The 17660-nt window shown below is 38.8% G+C and overlaps 1 protein-coding gene across 2 annotated transcripts in view; it reads right to left on the reverse strand.

The window, feature by feature from the left end:
* Positions 1 to 17660, reverse strand: part of INO80 (INO80 complex ATPase subunit) — a 68084-nt gene that overhangs the window by 9160 nt on the left and 41264 nt on the right. For both annotated transcript variants that reach the window (XM_087746233.1, XM_087746234.1), the window contains exons 26-29: positions 12994 to 13219; positions 7228 to 7355; positions 3024 to 3118; positions 24 to 96 (exon numbers count right to left, since the gene is read on the reverse strand). In XM_087746233.1, the coding sequence (XP_087602359.1) occupies positions 24 to 96; positions 3024 to 3118; positions 7228 to 7355; positions 12994 to 13219 (522 nt within the window). The remainder of the gene's footprint in view (positions 1 to 23; positions 97 to 3023; positions 3119 to 7227; positions 7356 to 12993; positions 13220 to 17660) is intronic.

Consider the following 17660-nt stretch of genomic DNA (forward strand, 5'->3'; position numbering starts at 1 on the left):
TTACCTTACCAAACTTCACCTACCGTATCTGCAGCTGTAAGGTTAATGCCCAAGCCTCCAGCTCTTGTGCTTAACAGGAACACAAAAATATCATTCCTGTAGAGGAAAGAGATTAAAAGCCCATTATTTTGTGCATGATGAAAAAGAAATAACCACAGAAGTAAACTTTTTGACCCATATAAAGTAATCAGGGCTATTTCTATTACTTGAACACTTCAGAACATTTTGTACTGTTCATTCATGGTCAAGAAAAAAAAAAACCATACGATTGAGTGAGAGAAGTTAATCTACAAATCAGGACTGTCGGAACATGCAAACATTCAGTTTGCAATAGCAGCTTATTAATCTCTATCAAAACAAACCAGGGCTTATCTTGCCTACATTGGAAATTAAGATTTCATACGGACAAAGAACAATTTATTGTTTCACAGAACTGACCAATGTTAAAAAAGTCTTGCCTTAACAATGCTCAATTGATAAAAAAAGAAAAATAAATGTTGGAACTGCAGAGATGCAAGTTTTGCTCTAAATTTGGTGCTTTGAACAGAACAAACAAGGAGACAGGTCTATACGCAGGATGACCAAGTACTGATGAAAACTCAAATGGTAACAGCGAAATCAGGATTTCTGCTAAGGCTGTGAACATCACTAGTGCCACTGGGGGGTCAGCAGTATTTGAAAGTGTTTAACACCGTACGGATCTGTGAACAGGTTGATGCAAACAAAGCAGACAGTACTAGTAAGGACTCCAAAGAGGTTGACATGCTGTCCTTTGACAGTGACAGAGCAAGGCCCTCTGCTTACGAGAAGACACCCTGCAACGCCACGTCCTTTTGGTACCACACTGTCTGTATGCTAGTGCATGCAGAATTAGTAAAGCACCAGAAACTCTTGCTGCATGAGCAGCATGGGACATTTCCTTCTTGACTAACTATGTGTAAGCAGTCTGGCCTTGAAAGTCCACTCATCAAATCTAAAGGGTCTTTCTTGCCCTTCCTGGAGGAAGCGTGGGTGTATTGCAGGCTATTACGCATATGCTAGTACAACTCAACAAATGTAAAAAACTAAGGGTTTTGGAATCCATATCCTTGAAGGTCAAGTAGAACTGACTCTTTTCGCAGGACTCAAACTTCAAGACATTCACAAGTACCTGGCAAGGCTGTATCATAAAAAGAGACTCTCACAGAACCCGTTCTGGTCCAAGGTAAGATTTCCCCCCACCCCCCCAAGGAAACTGCCAATAGACAACAGAAATAATTATGAAAACTATGAATTAACACACACACACAAAAAAGTGCCCAAAACTCTAAAATTAGAAATAGAATGTTTCTGGCAGTCCAAAATCTAAAAGTACAAAAATCCACCCTGAGCTATGGACAGCTGGGAGGAACTGAAGCTGAGCTGTCAGTCTCTAGACTTTATCTTGCAGGTGCAAAGCCAAAGGGGTCAGCAGGTGCCTCATCGCCGTGTAGGTAATCCTTGGCCAGGAAATCTTTTCAGTCTTGTAACAATAGTGGAACGTGCATATAGATAGTCACCAGAACATCCAGCTGTGAAATGCTTCTGGAAATGCCATATGGGAAGGAAAAAGTGGACAGTGCCACAGACTACAGGAACAAATTATCATTCCATAGCTATATCTTTTCAGCACCCTGCTAGGATATCCTGCAGGATAGTTTAGTCTCAGTCAGGCTTTTTTTCCTGGAAATACTTCTCATAAGTAAATCATGTATAAGAGGTACTCAACTAACATTTCAATAGGAATTCTTGTTTAGACTGGCTGACCTATATTTCAAAGGGATTTCCTGCTGAAATGATGATTTTTTTTCAGCTGTTCTATTCTTAATAAAACCAAATTCTGTTCATTAATAAAAACAAATTTCTTCACTTCTTTTGGCTAAAGGACCTTACAGGAAGCAGAGTCAGGATTCCAGGAAGACCTCATAACCTGCAAGGAACCTGTTTCTGACACCTGGAAACAGGCAGAACGCTACTGCATGGTCCTCTCACTTCAGGTATGTGGCACACATTCTTTTCACGTTTTATCACTCTGAGGAGTTCACTAGAAGACTCATCTTTGCACCACAGTCCTTCAGGTCTTTAAACCTCATGAACCAGTGGCCTGAAAGGCTGTATTTGGCTTCCCCTCCTATCTTCAGCTATGATACCTTGGGACCGCTAATGCAGGGACTATTCTCTAGTCTAGAATGTTGCTTTCACCCTGCAATAAACAACAATCTAAGAACCTAACTCCTCTGAAAAAGAAAAGTGACCTTCTTACAAGCTCACATCAACATCCAGGAAGGATATCCTTACTGTGAACTACCATACCAAAGTGACATCATATCAAGCCATATCCCATGATTAAAGGAAAACTTAATAACCATAAATTCAATCATCATAAATAATGAGCCCTAGTGGAGACAAATTAACTTATAATACAATGATTACATACTCGTCTTTCCTGATGCATTTGTAAAAATTGCAAGAATCCATTTTGGTTTACTAAATGAAAAGGGTTAGCATATCTTACTATCTAATAAAATCCCCATTTTATCACTTGTGTATTAGTTTAAGGTTTCTTAATAAAACATGCTTAAATGGTTTGTTTTGCAGAAAATTAGGTCACTTTCAAAGCTCTACACTACGCAAGACTTTCAGTCTCATCTTTACAGTGTCAATTATCAGAGCATACAATAACCAACAAACATTTGCTGCCTTTCTACTGAGCTTCTTTAAAAGCAATAGCATATTTCAAATGGCAAGAAGCACGATAGGTGGGTACACTAAAATTGCTTCCAATACTGTTTCACAGATGACAAATTCCTAAATACAGCTGGGTTCCATTCAACACCAGTGATTCCTGGTCAGCAAACCACCTAGAAGCTGCTTAAGATAAATGAGGTCCATTTGATATCAGGAAAGATAATTTAAGTGCAAATTTCACTTATTTCCATTACATCTTATACCAACTCTCTATGTACACACAATTTAGCACAGAAACACCTTATAAAATATATTACCTGTTCTGAAAATCTGCTACCATATCCCTTCGTTCAGAAATCTTTGAAGAACCATCCAATCTCATGTAGGTATGTTTCCTATAAACCATGTATTCCTGCGAAGAACACACACCAGAAAAATATAGTTGCTCTTGAAACAGTTCAATCTTGATTCTTCCAGAAAAAAATAATAAAAGCAGAATTGCTACTTAGAAAAAAAAAATTTCCCTAAATGTCACCAATAAATATTCTATTAGCAATCTTATGTTAGCAATACTTTATAATAATAGAAATTCAGAAATTAAAGCTACTCAATCATATGTCAGTTTTTGCATTTCATATAAGACATAAATAACGATGTCAGTTCCGAGTTGGGGACACATTTGCTGCACTGCAGACAAGGATATGGTACATGCCTTTTTCTATAAATAAATAAGTAAATAAAAATCACTAATATAGGAAGTTTGTTTTCACAAAGTCTAAATTTTTACTAAATCCTGAGCTTTCACTGTATAAGCAAACCTTTCCTAACAAACCAACTGTATCTGCTCCCTGTCAATTTTAAACCATTTGACTAGTGGTTTTAAAAACCCGGTACTGTACACTAACGTCTGTCCAGGCTTTATCTTGCTAGTAATGAGCCTGTGAATCTCACCGCATACAAGAACGCTCGGAACATTACATCGGTGCATCAGCCCACAGCTCATGCCAGCAGCAGAACTGAAACCATTGCCTGGGATGCAAATCAAATGGCATCAACCAGGAATGCTGTAGGCAAAGGCTTTTACCAGTGAGAGACATTTTTCATGCTCGAAGATACTCAGCATTTTCTGATACCTGTGCAACTATCAATAAAATCTGAATTACATAGAAAGCTCTTCAGGCTATACAGACATCCATAGAGTTTCTCTGGAAAGACACCCTCTGGTATTTTAACAATGTGATCCTTGGCTGATGAGATGCAACTCCTACTAGTTACATTCATTAGATTTAACCCTACTAGTGCACGTGTCCTTTTGAGATGCTGTGACTGCAAATGAAGACAGAAAGGAAACAGATGGCGCTTTAACAGCAAGAACTATTGGATTCATTTTGCTCCAAGCTGCAGTGTTCAGCACATCCAGAACTGATGTCCTGAGAGAAGCCATGGCAGTGCTTCCACTCTAATGAACCTCCTGACAGTACCATGCTCAGCTCTCCTTTTCACTTATCCCTCAGGGCTCCTGCTCCTTTTTTGCTCTTCTTCACTACTGCAGAAGAGGTGAAAGAGCTGCTACACTATAAGGAACCCGGGAAAAAGACTGTTGTAATGGAAAGAAGCTTCAATGTATGGCAGATGAAAAACAGGTAAATAAAACTAATGTAGAAATGGCCAAAGTCACACTTGGTCTACCTCTACTAAACAGTGCTCATGGCTAGTATGATTTCTGGAGTACAACAACAGAAGTTTAAAGCAGAGAACAGCTACTTCACCATACAGACACTCAAGCCCTAATTTACTATTGATTTATTCCATTTCTATGACAGGTTCCTGTCACAAACTAAAACCAGAGAGATACAGTGGTCAATTAGGCACTATGTGACCTTTTCTCCAGATTTGACCAATCCTATTACCACAAGGGCCTTTTCCTTCCATTTCTTAGTTACGGTCTTTATCTGCGTTTATGATGATTCAACCTTTCAACATCTTGATTTAGTCTTCCCTCATCTCACTACTAACCATCTCTTCATTAGTGGCTTCTAAATAAACTTCAGCACAAATAGAAAACAACTTCTTCCATTCCATCAGGTGCATTTATCCTTATCCAGACGTTACACATTTCCACTAAGGCACAAATTACAAAAGAATAAGCTATTCTACACCTGTAATAACTGGCATTCATGGGTTGTTCCTCCCCGCCCCGCAAACTAGCTTAGTACTAGCCTTTAGCTAATCGTCTGTTCAACATTCTGCTTAACAGGTTCTGGTCTGCCTCCATCCACCTTCCTTTGATCAAGAAGGATACTTCACAGTAGTGTAAGAGTGCTTGTATGAACACCGTTTTTTGTGAACTGTTTTTATCCAGGATTTTTCCAAATACTAACAGTACACTCTTTCAATTCAGAAGAAAGGAAAAAAAAAAAAAAAAAGACATTGCAACTTATACTACACTTGTCAGCAGTTTAGTGCTTTGATCAGTTGCAGAAATGGCACACTTTTAGCTTAAAAAAAGAAAAAAAAATAGAGAGTGTACTCTGATGGCAAAGAAACTATTTAAGTAGTAATATACCTGGTATCTACCATAATTGTGGAAGGCACTTGATGACTGCTGAGTTTTCTAGTTCCCACAAGGAATGACGGGATGGGGTGGGGGAAGCCTCAGGGGGAGGCTTTAATCTCATATAGGGATAGTTATACGAGACCTGCTTGAAAAATCTACCTGCCGATCTTGTTTAGTGTAAGGGGTCACCAAGCCACCAGAAGTATCACTCTCGGGAAAATAATGAAAGTGGCCCTGGCAACAGAGTGCCTATGCAGGAAACGAACAACCAGAATGACTCAAGCATGGTGAGAATGCAGTGCCGTGAAAGTCAGTGCTCTTCTGGGCTTCAACACTGATACTTTCTCAGAAACTATAAAATGTTTTCCCCTTCATGTTATTTCATAGTCCAAAGTGGTGTGCTCCCACGCTTTTAAAATGGAATGCTAACAGAAAAGACAGAAGCACTGAACACTCAGCTTTATGAGCTTCATGGTGTAATGCAGGGTGTCAACAAACCTGCACCATGTGCAACGTTTGCAAAAAAAAAAAAAGAAAAAAAAAAAAAAAAAGAGGGATAGGAAGCAATGCTGGGCAAAGAGCCAAAATACAAAATTGCAACCATGCAAGTTCTGTTTTTCCTGACAGCAGCAAAACCAAAATTCAGCCTGTGATTTGTTAACAACCTATTAAGTGCTGACCTTAAAATGCACTCCTGCTCATACAGGACTCATGATTTAGGCAGCTATTGCTTCAGGCTTCTCGCTTTTTCTCTTCACTGTATTGTGGAGAAGACAGTATCCCACGCCAAACACTGCTGAGGAAGCCCTTGTACACCTAGGACTAACGGCTGAAGGATCATAGGATCTTGATGTTTTAGTAGTACTGTAATTATACTGCCAAATGCAAATATTTTCCCACCTACTATGTATTCACAGTCAGAAAACTTTATCAGGATTGCCTCTTTGAAACTAATGCACATCAAGTCTCCTGTTTTCTTACTCAGAATTAGATAGTCATAAAAGTTATTACTACTAGTCCTTCACTGATAAGGGACAGAGGCATTGTGACACAAGATACTCCTTTTTTTCAGATCCGGCCGAAAACTCAAACTTCGCTGTCTTCAACAGAAGCCCAGAGAAATAAAAGTATTTATTTCTAAGCATTTTAAGTATTACCAATGGGAAACCAAATTAATAGTTCTCCTACTAATGTCTCTTCAGACTAGCTCTTTGGTGGCATGGTTGCTAATCAAATACAGATTTATTTTTTTTTTTCTTCTGAGGCAGACTGACTATTTAAATAACAAGTAATGACTTAATTCCCAATTTCTTTCTTATTGTATATGCCAGAGAACCTCTTATCATTACTGTCTACCAAACTTTTGCACAGGAATGAGATGATAGAGGGAAACAGTAAAAGTCTGAAATTACAAGCAACATAAACAATGTAAAATTAATCACCCTTCTCCCTCTTCCTTCCAATAAAAGGACACATGGGCATCAAATGAAAATAGAAGGAAGCAGTTCAAAACCAGCAAAAGAGGATAATTAAGCTACGCAACTCCTTGCCACAGGGCAGTGCAAATGACAAAAATTTACAAAGACTCAAGATGCAACTGAACAATTTCATGGAAGAAGAATCCATTTAGGACTACTGAATATAGGGAAGACACATCTGGCTCAGAAAGCCCTTGAGCTGCAAACTTCTGGACACTGAGAGACTAATTGTGAAGTCTGTTCTTGTACATTTTCCCCATACCATCTGCTGTTGTACACTGGTGGAAGCGTGACACTAGGCTGGACCTTACGTCTAACTTTGTATGGCAGCTCTTACATACTCATATTAATGCATTTACGGGGTATCCTTCAGTATAATAATTTCACATCAGGTTTGCTACAATCAAATTATACTATTTTCTCCAAAACATTCTTGCTAAATCTGCATCTTCAGAATTTGTCTTCTGTAGGCTATAGCTCTCCTACCTCCAGTAAATCAATCATCCGCGTCATCTGGGAGTAGATGAGAACTCTGTGTCCTTGAGATTTCAGCCGTGTCAACAGAAGATCAAGAGCATGAAGTTTTCCACTGTCAGTGATCAGACTCTCTTTGTCTAAAAAGAAATGGAAGAAAAACAGATAACTAATAAAGCTGAAACAGCTACATGCAACAAGTTAACTTCTAAGCTCTCCTAGCTCCTCACTGCATTATAATCCCTGAAGTAATGAGTTGTGATGGAAGAAACTGCAAGGTCCCTCCTGGCTGACACTTACAATCACACTGGTAACAGTAACTTCTGTTTGCTGGGATGGGTGTATACGAGTAAAATCTCATCACAGATTGTTCTCCTCACAAGTATGGACTCAGTCCTTTTTTGGACAGCCATTTCCCTCATCTAAGGATTCATTCTGACCAGATAAACAACCACAACACAAGAATTTTTTCTCCACTTCACACATTAAAATGCTGTCCTTTGAACATTTGCTGCTACCTGCTGCTGAGCTTTAGACTTATCCTCTACAGATCTAGTTTGAAGATCAAACCCTCACCAACATAGAAAGCGAAGAACAGTTCTCTAGGTCACTGTAAAATAACAGCCCCTTCACAGCACTGCCTTAACTTTTTTTTTTTGTTGTTGTTTAAGAAATGTTTCCAGATGGCAATCTTTTAAGTCCCTTCAGATTTTATACCTCATGTCCTCTCTATTTCAGCACTGCTCATGAAGTATTTTTCAGGAAGGAGATCTTCCTGTTTGTACATTCTGTACGTAAACTTCAGTAAACAATACATTACTGTTGAAAGAGGATGAAGAGAAATTTTCTTCCAAAAAAATTATCTGTTGGAAAGGCTACTGATGATTCTTTATTCTTTGGGATGTCTGAATTTAGGTTTACAGCCAAAACGGAAAGTTGACAAATGCAGATGGTGCAGGCTAGTACAGAACGCAAATATTTGACAGGTCTAGCAGGTACCATTCTCTAACATCTAGCAGGTAACACACTTCTGCAGGCTTCTCATTGCACAGAATGAATTAACTGATGGGCTGAAGAAAATCCAGCTTCCTGTAAGGCAGTTAACTGTCTTGCACAATATTCCAATTAAAAAAAAAAAGGTATGTACAAAAATTAATTCACTCCTCTGAGCACCATGCATTTTAATATAGCTAAAAACAAGTTAATACTAGTGGAACAGAGAAGTACAGATCACACAACAGCGCTCCTAAGAAGATCTTACGAGCATGGCAGGCAACACAGTCCACGAGTGCCCAAGTGCAGTGGCGTGGCACAGAGGGCTAAGTTTGATTCTTGCATGTGCAACCAGGGGTTTGCTGAGAAAAGCAGGAATGTAGTTGCTGTTCTGTACTTAATTCAAAAGATTATTTTGAAATAACATGCCTGGGTTTAGTACACCTTTCAGAAAAGGTGTAGAAACCAGAAAGTGTTCAGGAAAAATCTCCAAGATTTCAGTGTGTTAAAAAACTTTTCCTGCAGTGAGGAAGTTCAGAAACTTGATCCATTTCAATTTTTCTAAGAGCAATTGGCACTACTCAAGGTTCTTCTTTTGGACAAAGGTTTTTAACAACAGAAGAGAACTTTATACTAGCAGAGAAAGGCACAGTATCCCGTGACTTGTTAAAATTGCAAGAACAAGGCACACTTCCTTCTTATCCTTCCAATAGTGAGAAAAAAATAGTCAGCAACACTTCTATCCAGAACCATGGTAGATTCTTCATCACTTTAGTATTTCAGTCAAGATCTCTTTCAAAAATACCCTTTAGCTTAAATATAAATAATGGACTTGATGCTGGAATTAGTGGGATCTACATTAGGACATCAGAAGATGCAGCCAACAGTCCTGCTTTCTGCAATTAAAAAAAATTGAGAGTTGTCAATATTGCCTAAAATCATTAGCCAATGCTGTGAACACTCTCTTCTTTGGTAAGTTTAGAGCCATGCTCCTGCAATTCACTAGCTAAGAATTCGAGACAAGAGACCTCTGCTCTTTCTTGCCTGTCTGCCTGTCTAGATAGTCACTTTTTCTCCAATTTGCTCTCCCTCTTGATGGTGATCTTGTTGCTTTGCCAGGAGCAAGTGCCACATCATTGCTTGAATTGTTAGCAACTACCTTAGGGAATCCGTCAACTAGAGAGCCAAGCCAAGGAGATACTGTGAGGAAAACTCAAGACCACAGCTCAGGCTGGCATTTGTTCTAAGTGCAACTTAATGTATAATGATGCACTCATCTCTAGCACAGAACTTGGTCTCAGTTTCACGCATTCTTCTAAACTTCTAAAACTTTGAACTTAGGCAATTAAGTAAAAATGGAAATTACTTACGGTTATTTGCTTTTAAAATACATCTATGTAAGTCAAAAACTCTGCACAGTAGGAATGTTTACTCTTTATACAACATGTTATTCTTTCCTTCAAATCCATACAGCTGTGACATTCTGCTTTTATTCTAATTGGTCAGCGTGCTATTTCAGAATGAATTGAGTGAAGCAACATGAAAAGTCTAGCTATACATGATAAACTAATACGATTATTAACCAAAACCCATCTGACTGGAAGGAAGCTGAGAGAACAAACAGGGTCTGTTCAAAAGTCAACCTCGACTGACTCAGATTAACACATTAGTTTCCAAAAGCAAAATGCTACTGTTTTTCTCACACAGGCATGAATAGGTAGAATTAAGTTTTGGTAACTGGAAATGATGCGTGTCCTTTTCTGCTGGCTCCTTAGGTCTCCATTGTGTAAGTTACTATTTTTAAATAGCAATAAAATGCGAATTACAAGTAAAGAACTTATTTGCAGATGGTCTTACAGTCTGAAAAGTTAGCAACTTGTTAACAGTTCATAATTTGTCCAATATCTCAGTACCAAAGCAGACTGCACTGCTGAGAAAGGTAGGTTTTTTTAGGAAAGAAAAACAGAACTAACAAAAAAGATTTATCATCTCTGGAAGAGAAAACCATTTGACTTTAACCTGGCATCTTTAAGCATGCTATCTTGATACCATTGTGTTTTCCAAGATCAAATATTTTTGCATGCTTAAAGTCTGCCACCTAGTGCTTCAAAGGACAAATTCTGGAAAGTTGTAACAGAAAACGTACTTCTTTATTCATGCCATCTTTGAAAAAACATCACAATTACTCAAAAGAGAAGAAAAAAGAAAAAAAAAAAAAGGTATTCCACCTCTAGTTTCTCTTGCTTCTATTTCTCATTCCCTTTTACCCTGGGGGAAGAAAAAGGCAGTTTGCTTCTTTTTTAAATGGGATTTCCAAAATTTGCAATTCTACATTTTCCATTTTTAATGAACAGTGAAAACTTACAATGACAATGTATTTGGAATTTTTTTTTTAATTTATTTTTTTTTTAGTTGCAAAGGAACTTTTTTTTAAGCCAGTCAGGAGATAGAGGACCTGGACTGCACAAAGAACTCTCCCTAGGACGCAATGTTTGGGTTCTTCAGCACTGTATGAAATAAACAACAAAAGAGAACCAGACCAAAAAGAAAGTAACTGTAAAATCATACCGTGTGGCTTTCAGTCTGGAAAAAAAAAAAAAAAAAAAAGAGTCCCTGCCTCCAGCCATGCAGGGATATGGACATAAGTTATCTACAAGGCGATACAGTGGGATCCTATGGCCTGGGAAAAACAGTTGCAAATGATTATGACTCAAAATAACCCCAAGTCAGGAGCTCTGGCCGATGACTGTAGCTGGGCTCACCGCTCTCTGGAGAATGAGGAAAAGTGCCTCTGGACATGCAAAAAGCAGAGGAAAGAGAGATAAAGTCTGGGTTCCAGTTGACACCCCTGGTTCCCCTCCCGACAGTCTGCACGGCACAATGGGGTCAGTGAGGAGCTAGCTGGCTCTCACAGTAAACAGCCAGTGAGGCCAGTGCTTTTTATCGATGCTAAAAGGACTCAGACACTTCCTGCCATTTAATCCAGGACCATTTTTCTTTCAAAGAACAGGAAAAGCCTCAAGAGATTCCCACAGTGATCACAGCTGAGCCTGCTGCCAGGGTACTGGGAACGCCGAGTCTGGGAGAGGATAGATCAGGGTTAGGAGAGGTATACCCTTTTCTTCTTGTCACCTATTTACCGTAAACCTTCACACCTACTGTTCCATTCAACACTTGCTAGGCTTCAGCCTCGCAAATGGCTCCTTCAGCACATCTGTCACTTTCCACAATGCACTGTGCCTGCTCCTGCACGTATAACAGAGCTGTCCTGCTGTGGTATGTGTCCTCTTAGAATAAGTTTAGGTTTGAATGCTACTTTCCAACTAATTAAAACACAGCAGCGCAAAACTACTTTTTTTTAATCCACTTCTAGCTCCAACACCTTCTAAATTAAGCCAGCTTTACGTAACACACTCATCCCAACCACCTTCTCAGCCAAATTCTTTGTTGTGCTTTGACAACAATTTGCCTAACCTTGCACCTATTCGCTCACTCCTGTAAGCTTGTTGTACCCCATCTTTATTCCTCTACAAATTTTTGCTGATGACAAAGTCATCAGCTTAAAATGGAAGTATTTTCAAGAGAGTGCAGCCCTCTCTCTATTCTACATTGGCTACTTTTCTTTATTTCTCTATCCATGCCTTCTACCTTAATTTATCCCTTTACTATTCCCCTCCTTTCTGCTCCAGCAATTCATTTTCTGTTCCCAAATAATTGATAAAAAATTCAATGAATTCCTGAGGAAACTACAAAAATCATCAACTGTCATTGAATATTAATCTAGTGCAAGCTCATAAAAATGGTTTCTCCGTTACATAGGTACAAATGTGCATGTGCTTCAAATGACTCCAAGTACTTAGGAGGTACCTTCTTAAACCGGACTGTAGCAAGCAAAAGGCCATTTTCCTTTTACTGTACTAACTTCCCCTGCCAAACATCCTTGACCCAAAAGGGTCTGGGAATAACTTAGCATCTGGCAGTGTAAGCTGTTTTTCCTCTTGGCTATCTCTCAGATCTCTAGTACTTTCTGCAGAACTCTGTTCACTGCTCAGGACCATCTTCCGACAGCTAGTGTGTCCGGCCCATGAAAGTCACTGAAGTATTGGCAATCAAATTCTAGCAAATCTTGGATTACTTTAGTCTAATTCTAGGAAAAAATTAAGTGCATTTACTTCACTAGTACACTGGTACCTTTTCCTCACTTTACCAAGAAATATGAATAAGTCTTCCTCATTCCAACTGAAACTCAGTAAATCCCTCATGCCTCATTTTCCAGGCCTATTTCCTCTGAACTTGGTCCCCAAATCCATCCCTTCCATGGTAGACTGCTACAAGTAATGTTTATCCTTTCACTGGGAAGACCAACAAAAGATCTCTTAGGTCAATACAAAGGTCTTCCAACACACTAGGAGGCAAGGTATGACTGTTACTCTTCCTGCAATCTTCCTATCTCTAACCTCCAAATAGTATTTGGTTGTGAGAGTGGACTGCTTTAGTAAGCAAATCCATCTCTTTACAGTCATTTGGAGGGCTGACATGCTAAGAGAGGTTTGTAAGCGTTAGAAAAGTTTGTATTAGACTTGTTGAGTATCCATCGACAGCTTTACTCCAGAGGATGTGAAATCACAGTGTATTTTAAGATACCAGAGTTAACTTTCACTCAGGAGGAAAAACAAATGCACAACCACCACCCCCTCCAAAAGCCCATAACCAAGCATAATTACCACCAAGGAACAGATGTCCTTATTTATCTCATCTCTGTTCCATGATAACCTCCAAACCTACCTGGTATCCTGATGAAAGACCAGCCGTTCTGAGGCCTGATCCCTAACAGCCCTCCTGGATACTCTGGGAAGAACTGGGAGCATTGCTTCAGCCAGTCAGCTGCTAGCTCAGGGGCTCCATTGAGTACACACTGCTTTGCTTCAAGACTTCCTCCTTCCTTTAGCGCCCTGCGCTCGTATTCTGCACTTCGGTCATTGCAGTAGAACTCCAGTGGCACAGCTGTTACCTACAAGTAAAATAATAATCAATATTCTTGTTCAGATTTCCCCTCATCCCCAGGTACCTTCCCACAGGATCAAATTTTAAAGGTCAAATCATTACTGACATGTACAAACATAAAACAAACATTACTGACATGTACAAACATAAAACAATCTTAGGCTGGGCTTAAAAGAAGCAAAGATGCAACAACTCCCCACATGACAAAAGTAGTACTACGAACAACCAGGCATGGACTACTTGCCTTTTGATAAACAATGCCTTGTGCCAATTGCTACACAACTGGTAGCAAAGATGAGAGTAAAAGAACAATATCCTTGCTGCACTTCTCCTTTTGCCTAGATTTCTTTTTCTGAATTTTTTTTTATTTTTATTTTTGCCCTTCACAATCAAGTATTCACCTAGCAGAGATTAATTTCTGTTAAGGATGATATGTAAATCTCATGATAATTTAGAGTTAAGAAGATACATAAATTAGAAAAGAAAAAAAATGAACAGGAAAACAGCCCCTTTTTGGAACAGCACATTTCTTGGGCTTGACAGCCAATTTGAACAGAAGTGGACCACAGAAACAGAGCAAGTGAGCACAGGATGATCTTTTTTTTCCTGGCCATTCTGTGAATCCCTTGCCCTATTACCTGCTTCAGTACATACAACACAGCTGGACAGACCAGTGTTGCAAACACAGGAACTCTGATTTCATGCCATGTGAGCTATTCTGGAATGGCTTTTTTACTCCCCCTGCTCTGCCCCATCCACCCAAATCTGGACAGAGAGTAGAAGGCCCACGTTAGCCAAACAGCTCTATGCCCAATGGCTGGAAGGTCCTCGAGTGAAGAGTTCATTCCAGCAGATAAGGCTGTCCTTCTTATAGTCTATAGCTCTCTCTTACCTCTCCCTTACCAGGGTAAGGGGCAACTTCAAGATACTGAAGTAATAAAACCCAAAAGCATTAACTGAGCCACGGTGCATACCAGGACAGCCTACTCTGCCACGTTTTTCTTTAGATACCTCACCAAGAGTTAAACTACATGATCCCAAGCAAATACAACAATTACAACACTTTCACGCAAATATAAACACACAACAGTTCACTATCTAGCACAAGAATCTTTCCAATAAAATGCAGATTGCCAACTTCTTCCTATCTTTTCTGAATACAAGTCTGTTCTGGGCCAACGTTCTGGGGTAAGTGTTTCCAAAAGCTATTTATAACCAAGTTTACAAAAGAAAGCTAGTAGAAACTTTCACATACTATCTAGAGACTTTATAACGTGTTGTAAACTCACTTAAAAATGAACCTAAAATTTAATATTAGACAATTAACCTTACAGTATGGGCTTATAACAGAGAGAAGTTATAAATTTGCAATGCTTTATAGGTTTCTTCACCAATATAGGACACAAATATATCATTACTCTAGAATTCATTGTTGCTTTTATTTCAAAAGCACAATTAAAAAAATCATCCATGTAATTCAGGCAGGTTAAAAACATTCTCATGAATCCTAACACTGTGCAAGATGACATTACCTATGGGACTATGAAAACCAATGTAACAAACAAAAACAAACACAGAGGAAATCAAACTTGTTAAAGTTTTCACATTTTAAAAAAAGGAGGCAGTGCTGCGCAAGAAGAAACAGTACGGGAGTCTGTAGGGTTTGATGGTGAACAGTAAGCAGCGGAGTATCTGGAGACTTGAGTAGGGGTGGGAATTAGTGTGATAATGGGACAACTGAAAAAAAAAAAACTATCTTTGTATTGCAGATGAAAAGCTTTTATGTATTTCAATGGGTTTTAATTTTTTGTTCCAGCTTACTCTAGCGTGACATAATTAACTGCTACATATTGAGAATTATATATATATATATATACACAAAAACATTATATCATGCAAATGAAAATATTTTAATGGCTTAACTAAATGATAAGCAATAAAACAGTTTAAACACCCACAGTTTTAAATATCGTACTTTAGAATTGTACGGTGAAGGGAGCAACCCGTATCTCAGGACAGACTGCCTGACATCTTAGATGCTGGCTGCTCCTCTCTGAGCATTTACCAGCTAACTCAAAGTAAAAGGTATTAAGCAAGATCTGGGTGGACGCCTGTGGTCCACTCCTGTTATACAGGAGCTGCTCTTATAGGAACAAATTCATCTCACAAACAGAGACTTCTGTTTGCAAGGGCCAAACAATTGCTTAAACAGATTCATGAGCACAATTATAGTACATATCAAAATAAAACCAAAAAAGCGTACAAAATCTTAGCAATAATGGCAAAGCCATTGTTTTGCAAGATGCCAAGAGCTATTTTTAAACCGAACTGGCTTACAGGTCTATACACACAGCCACATGAAACACTGCGAAGTGAAAGAGACTGTCTTAAGACTTTGTACACGTTTCTACTACTTAAAAATACTGTTAGAGTTGATGCTATCTTGTACTGCCACCTGCAGTCACAGCACAGGACTGACTTTTGTGGGAGAGGGCAAAACCTCTCATTTCAAAATGCAAGCAAGTTGCCTGAACACTGATGTACACCACAAACGATGGTACAGACAGGTTGTTTAAGGGACACTACTAACCACCACATTTCAGTTCATAACTCTACACTGGATAGACTGGAACAAATACTCTTTCAATCACACACAACTTGTCATATTTATTTCCAGGACACCTAGGACAGGCAGCCACTATACACAAAACAGAGCAGACTAATTTCTGACACATAAACATGGCTTATCTACTGAAATCAGTATGGAGATTCATACACTAGGATTTTTAAAAGAAAAACAAAAGTCACATCATAAAATTCTACAAGCTATATTTCAGTAATACCTCACCTAAAGGAAGAGCTAGTAGGAGACAATTTTGAGATGAACTCTGTGTGTGTCTCAGTGCAATTTCTACATTCACAAGAACTAATCTTCCCATGTAGCCTGTGTAACACTGACTGACATCTGAGGACATAAGACTATCTTTACTGTCAGGTCCACACTTTTTTAAATGCATACACACTCTTCCAGTGTAGAGCTCTGCATCTTTTACACGGCCTTACAAGAAAAAACAACACATTTCTGAAACCGATCAAAAAAATCTTCCATTCAAGCTTGTTCACGCTCCTCTTCTCTCCTTTTTGTTGTGGTGCAGTTTTTTAAGTTTTTTTTTTCCAGGTTTGTTTTTATGGTTTTACTTGTAACAAAAGGTAGGATAGTCCTTAGTACTAAGCCCTCCTTTGTCAACACATTGTTGTCAAACTGATTGAATGTAACAGTCATAGTTCAGAAATACATAAAAAAAAATATAGTGACAGGGATATATGAATGCATTGTCACCTTAAATTCAATAACCTAGTTTAGTTAGGGTAACTGTTAAATTTCTTCCTGCATTTATCTCCGTGCAAAGTTAACCTTTCAGACATTGTGAGATGCCTAAAACCATGTCTCACCACAATACCTCTGGCACACTGGGATCTACTGAAATTAAACCAAACAATATTACTCTCAACTGAATTAATCAGCTTCTTAATGAGAATGCAAGATCCATCCTCCAAGCTACTTTTTTGTGATTGCGACTTATCTGTACCTCAGGAAAATTGCCTGCATAGAAAGAAAACTACAACACTACCCCCCCCCCCCCCCAACCCATAGCTGCTACATAAACATACGCTCCTATTTCTATCATTCGCTCCATTAACTTCCCAAAATTCATCACAGGTCAAACAACAACAGAAGGCTATCGTTTCTGAGAACATATGTGCTCTTTCTGCTGTTTCAGGCCTTCTACACTCCTGCCAAAAGTTTCTAACAAGCGTAAAATTAAGTCTTTGTATTCCTAGAAACAAAAAGCCATGCCTCCACTTAATCATTTTTATACACCAGCCAAGCCAAAACAAGTAACTTTTATTCACTAGAATAAACTTCAGATACGATCTCTCCTCGCCTTTCCCTTCCCCTTCATATGCAGCCTTCTAAGCCCCCCTCTCCTCCCTTCGTGATGTAGGGGAAGTATGCAACATATTCTTCATCTGTAATGCAGATTGAGGTACAAAGAGTGACAAAACAAAGGAATCTGAAGGAGAAGTGTTTTTCACAATTTACTCTCAGAATAACTGCTTGTTCTTAAAGCAGGTAATACGTTGTGACTGGGAGATGATATGTGACTTTCAGATGTTCAGTTGGATTTCTGGCCCCTAGAGCTGCAGGCACAAATGAATTCAGCTTGAGCAGTAGTGTGTAGCTAATAAGCAGAGTCCTACTTGCCATCCACTCTTCTCCAGATGTGAATCTATAATTGCACATGCAGCCCTATTTGATCAAGCCTACAGCAATAACATCAACAGTGACTAAAGAATATAACATCTGGATGGTCTGGTAATAAAAGTACATTTTGTCCAGCTTTGTCAAGTTCCAACAACATGGAATACAATAGCTATAGACTTAT

The sequence above is a fragment of the Nipponia nippon genome, unplaced genomic scaffold (genome assembly GCF_047370975.1).
Source record: "Nipponia nippon isolate SJK-2023a ecotype South Korea unplaced genomic scaffold, ASM4737097v1 scaffold_10, whole genome shotgun sequence".
Taxonomy (NCBI): domain Eukaryota; kingdom Metazoa; phylum Chordata; class Aves; order Pelecaniformes; family Threskiornithidae; genus Nipponia; species Nipponia nippon.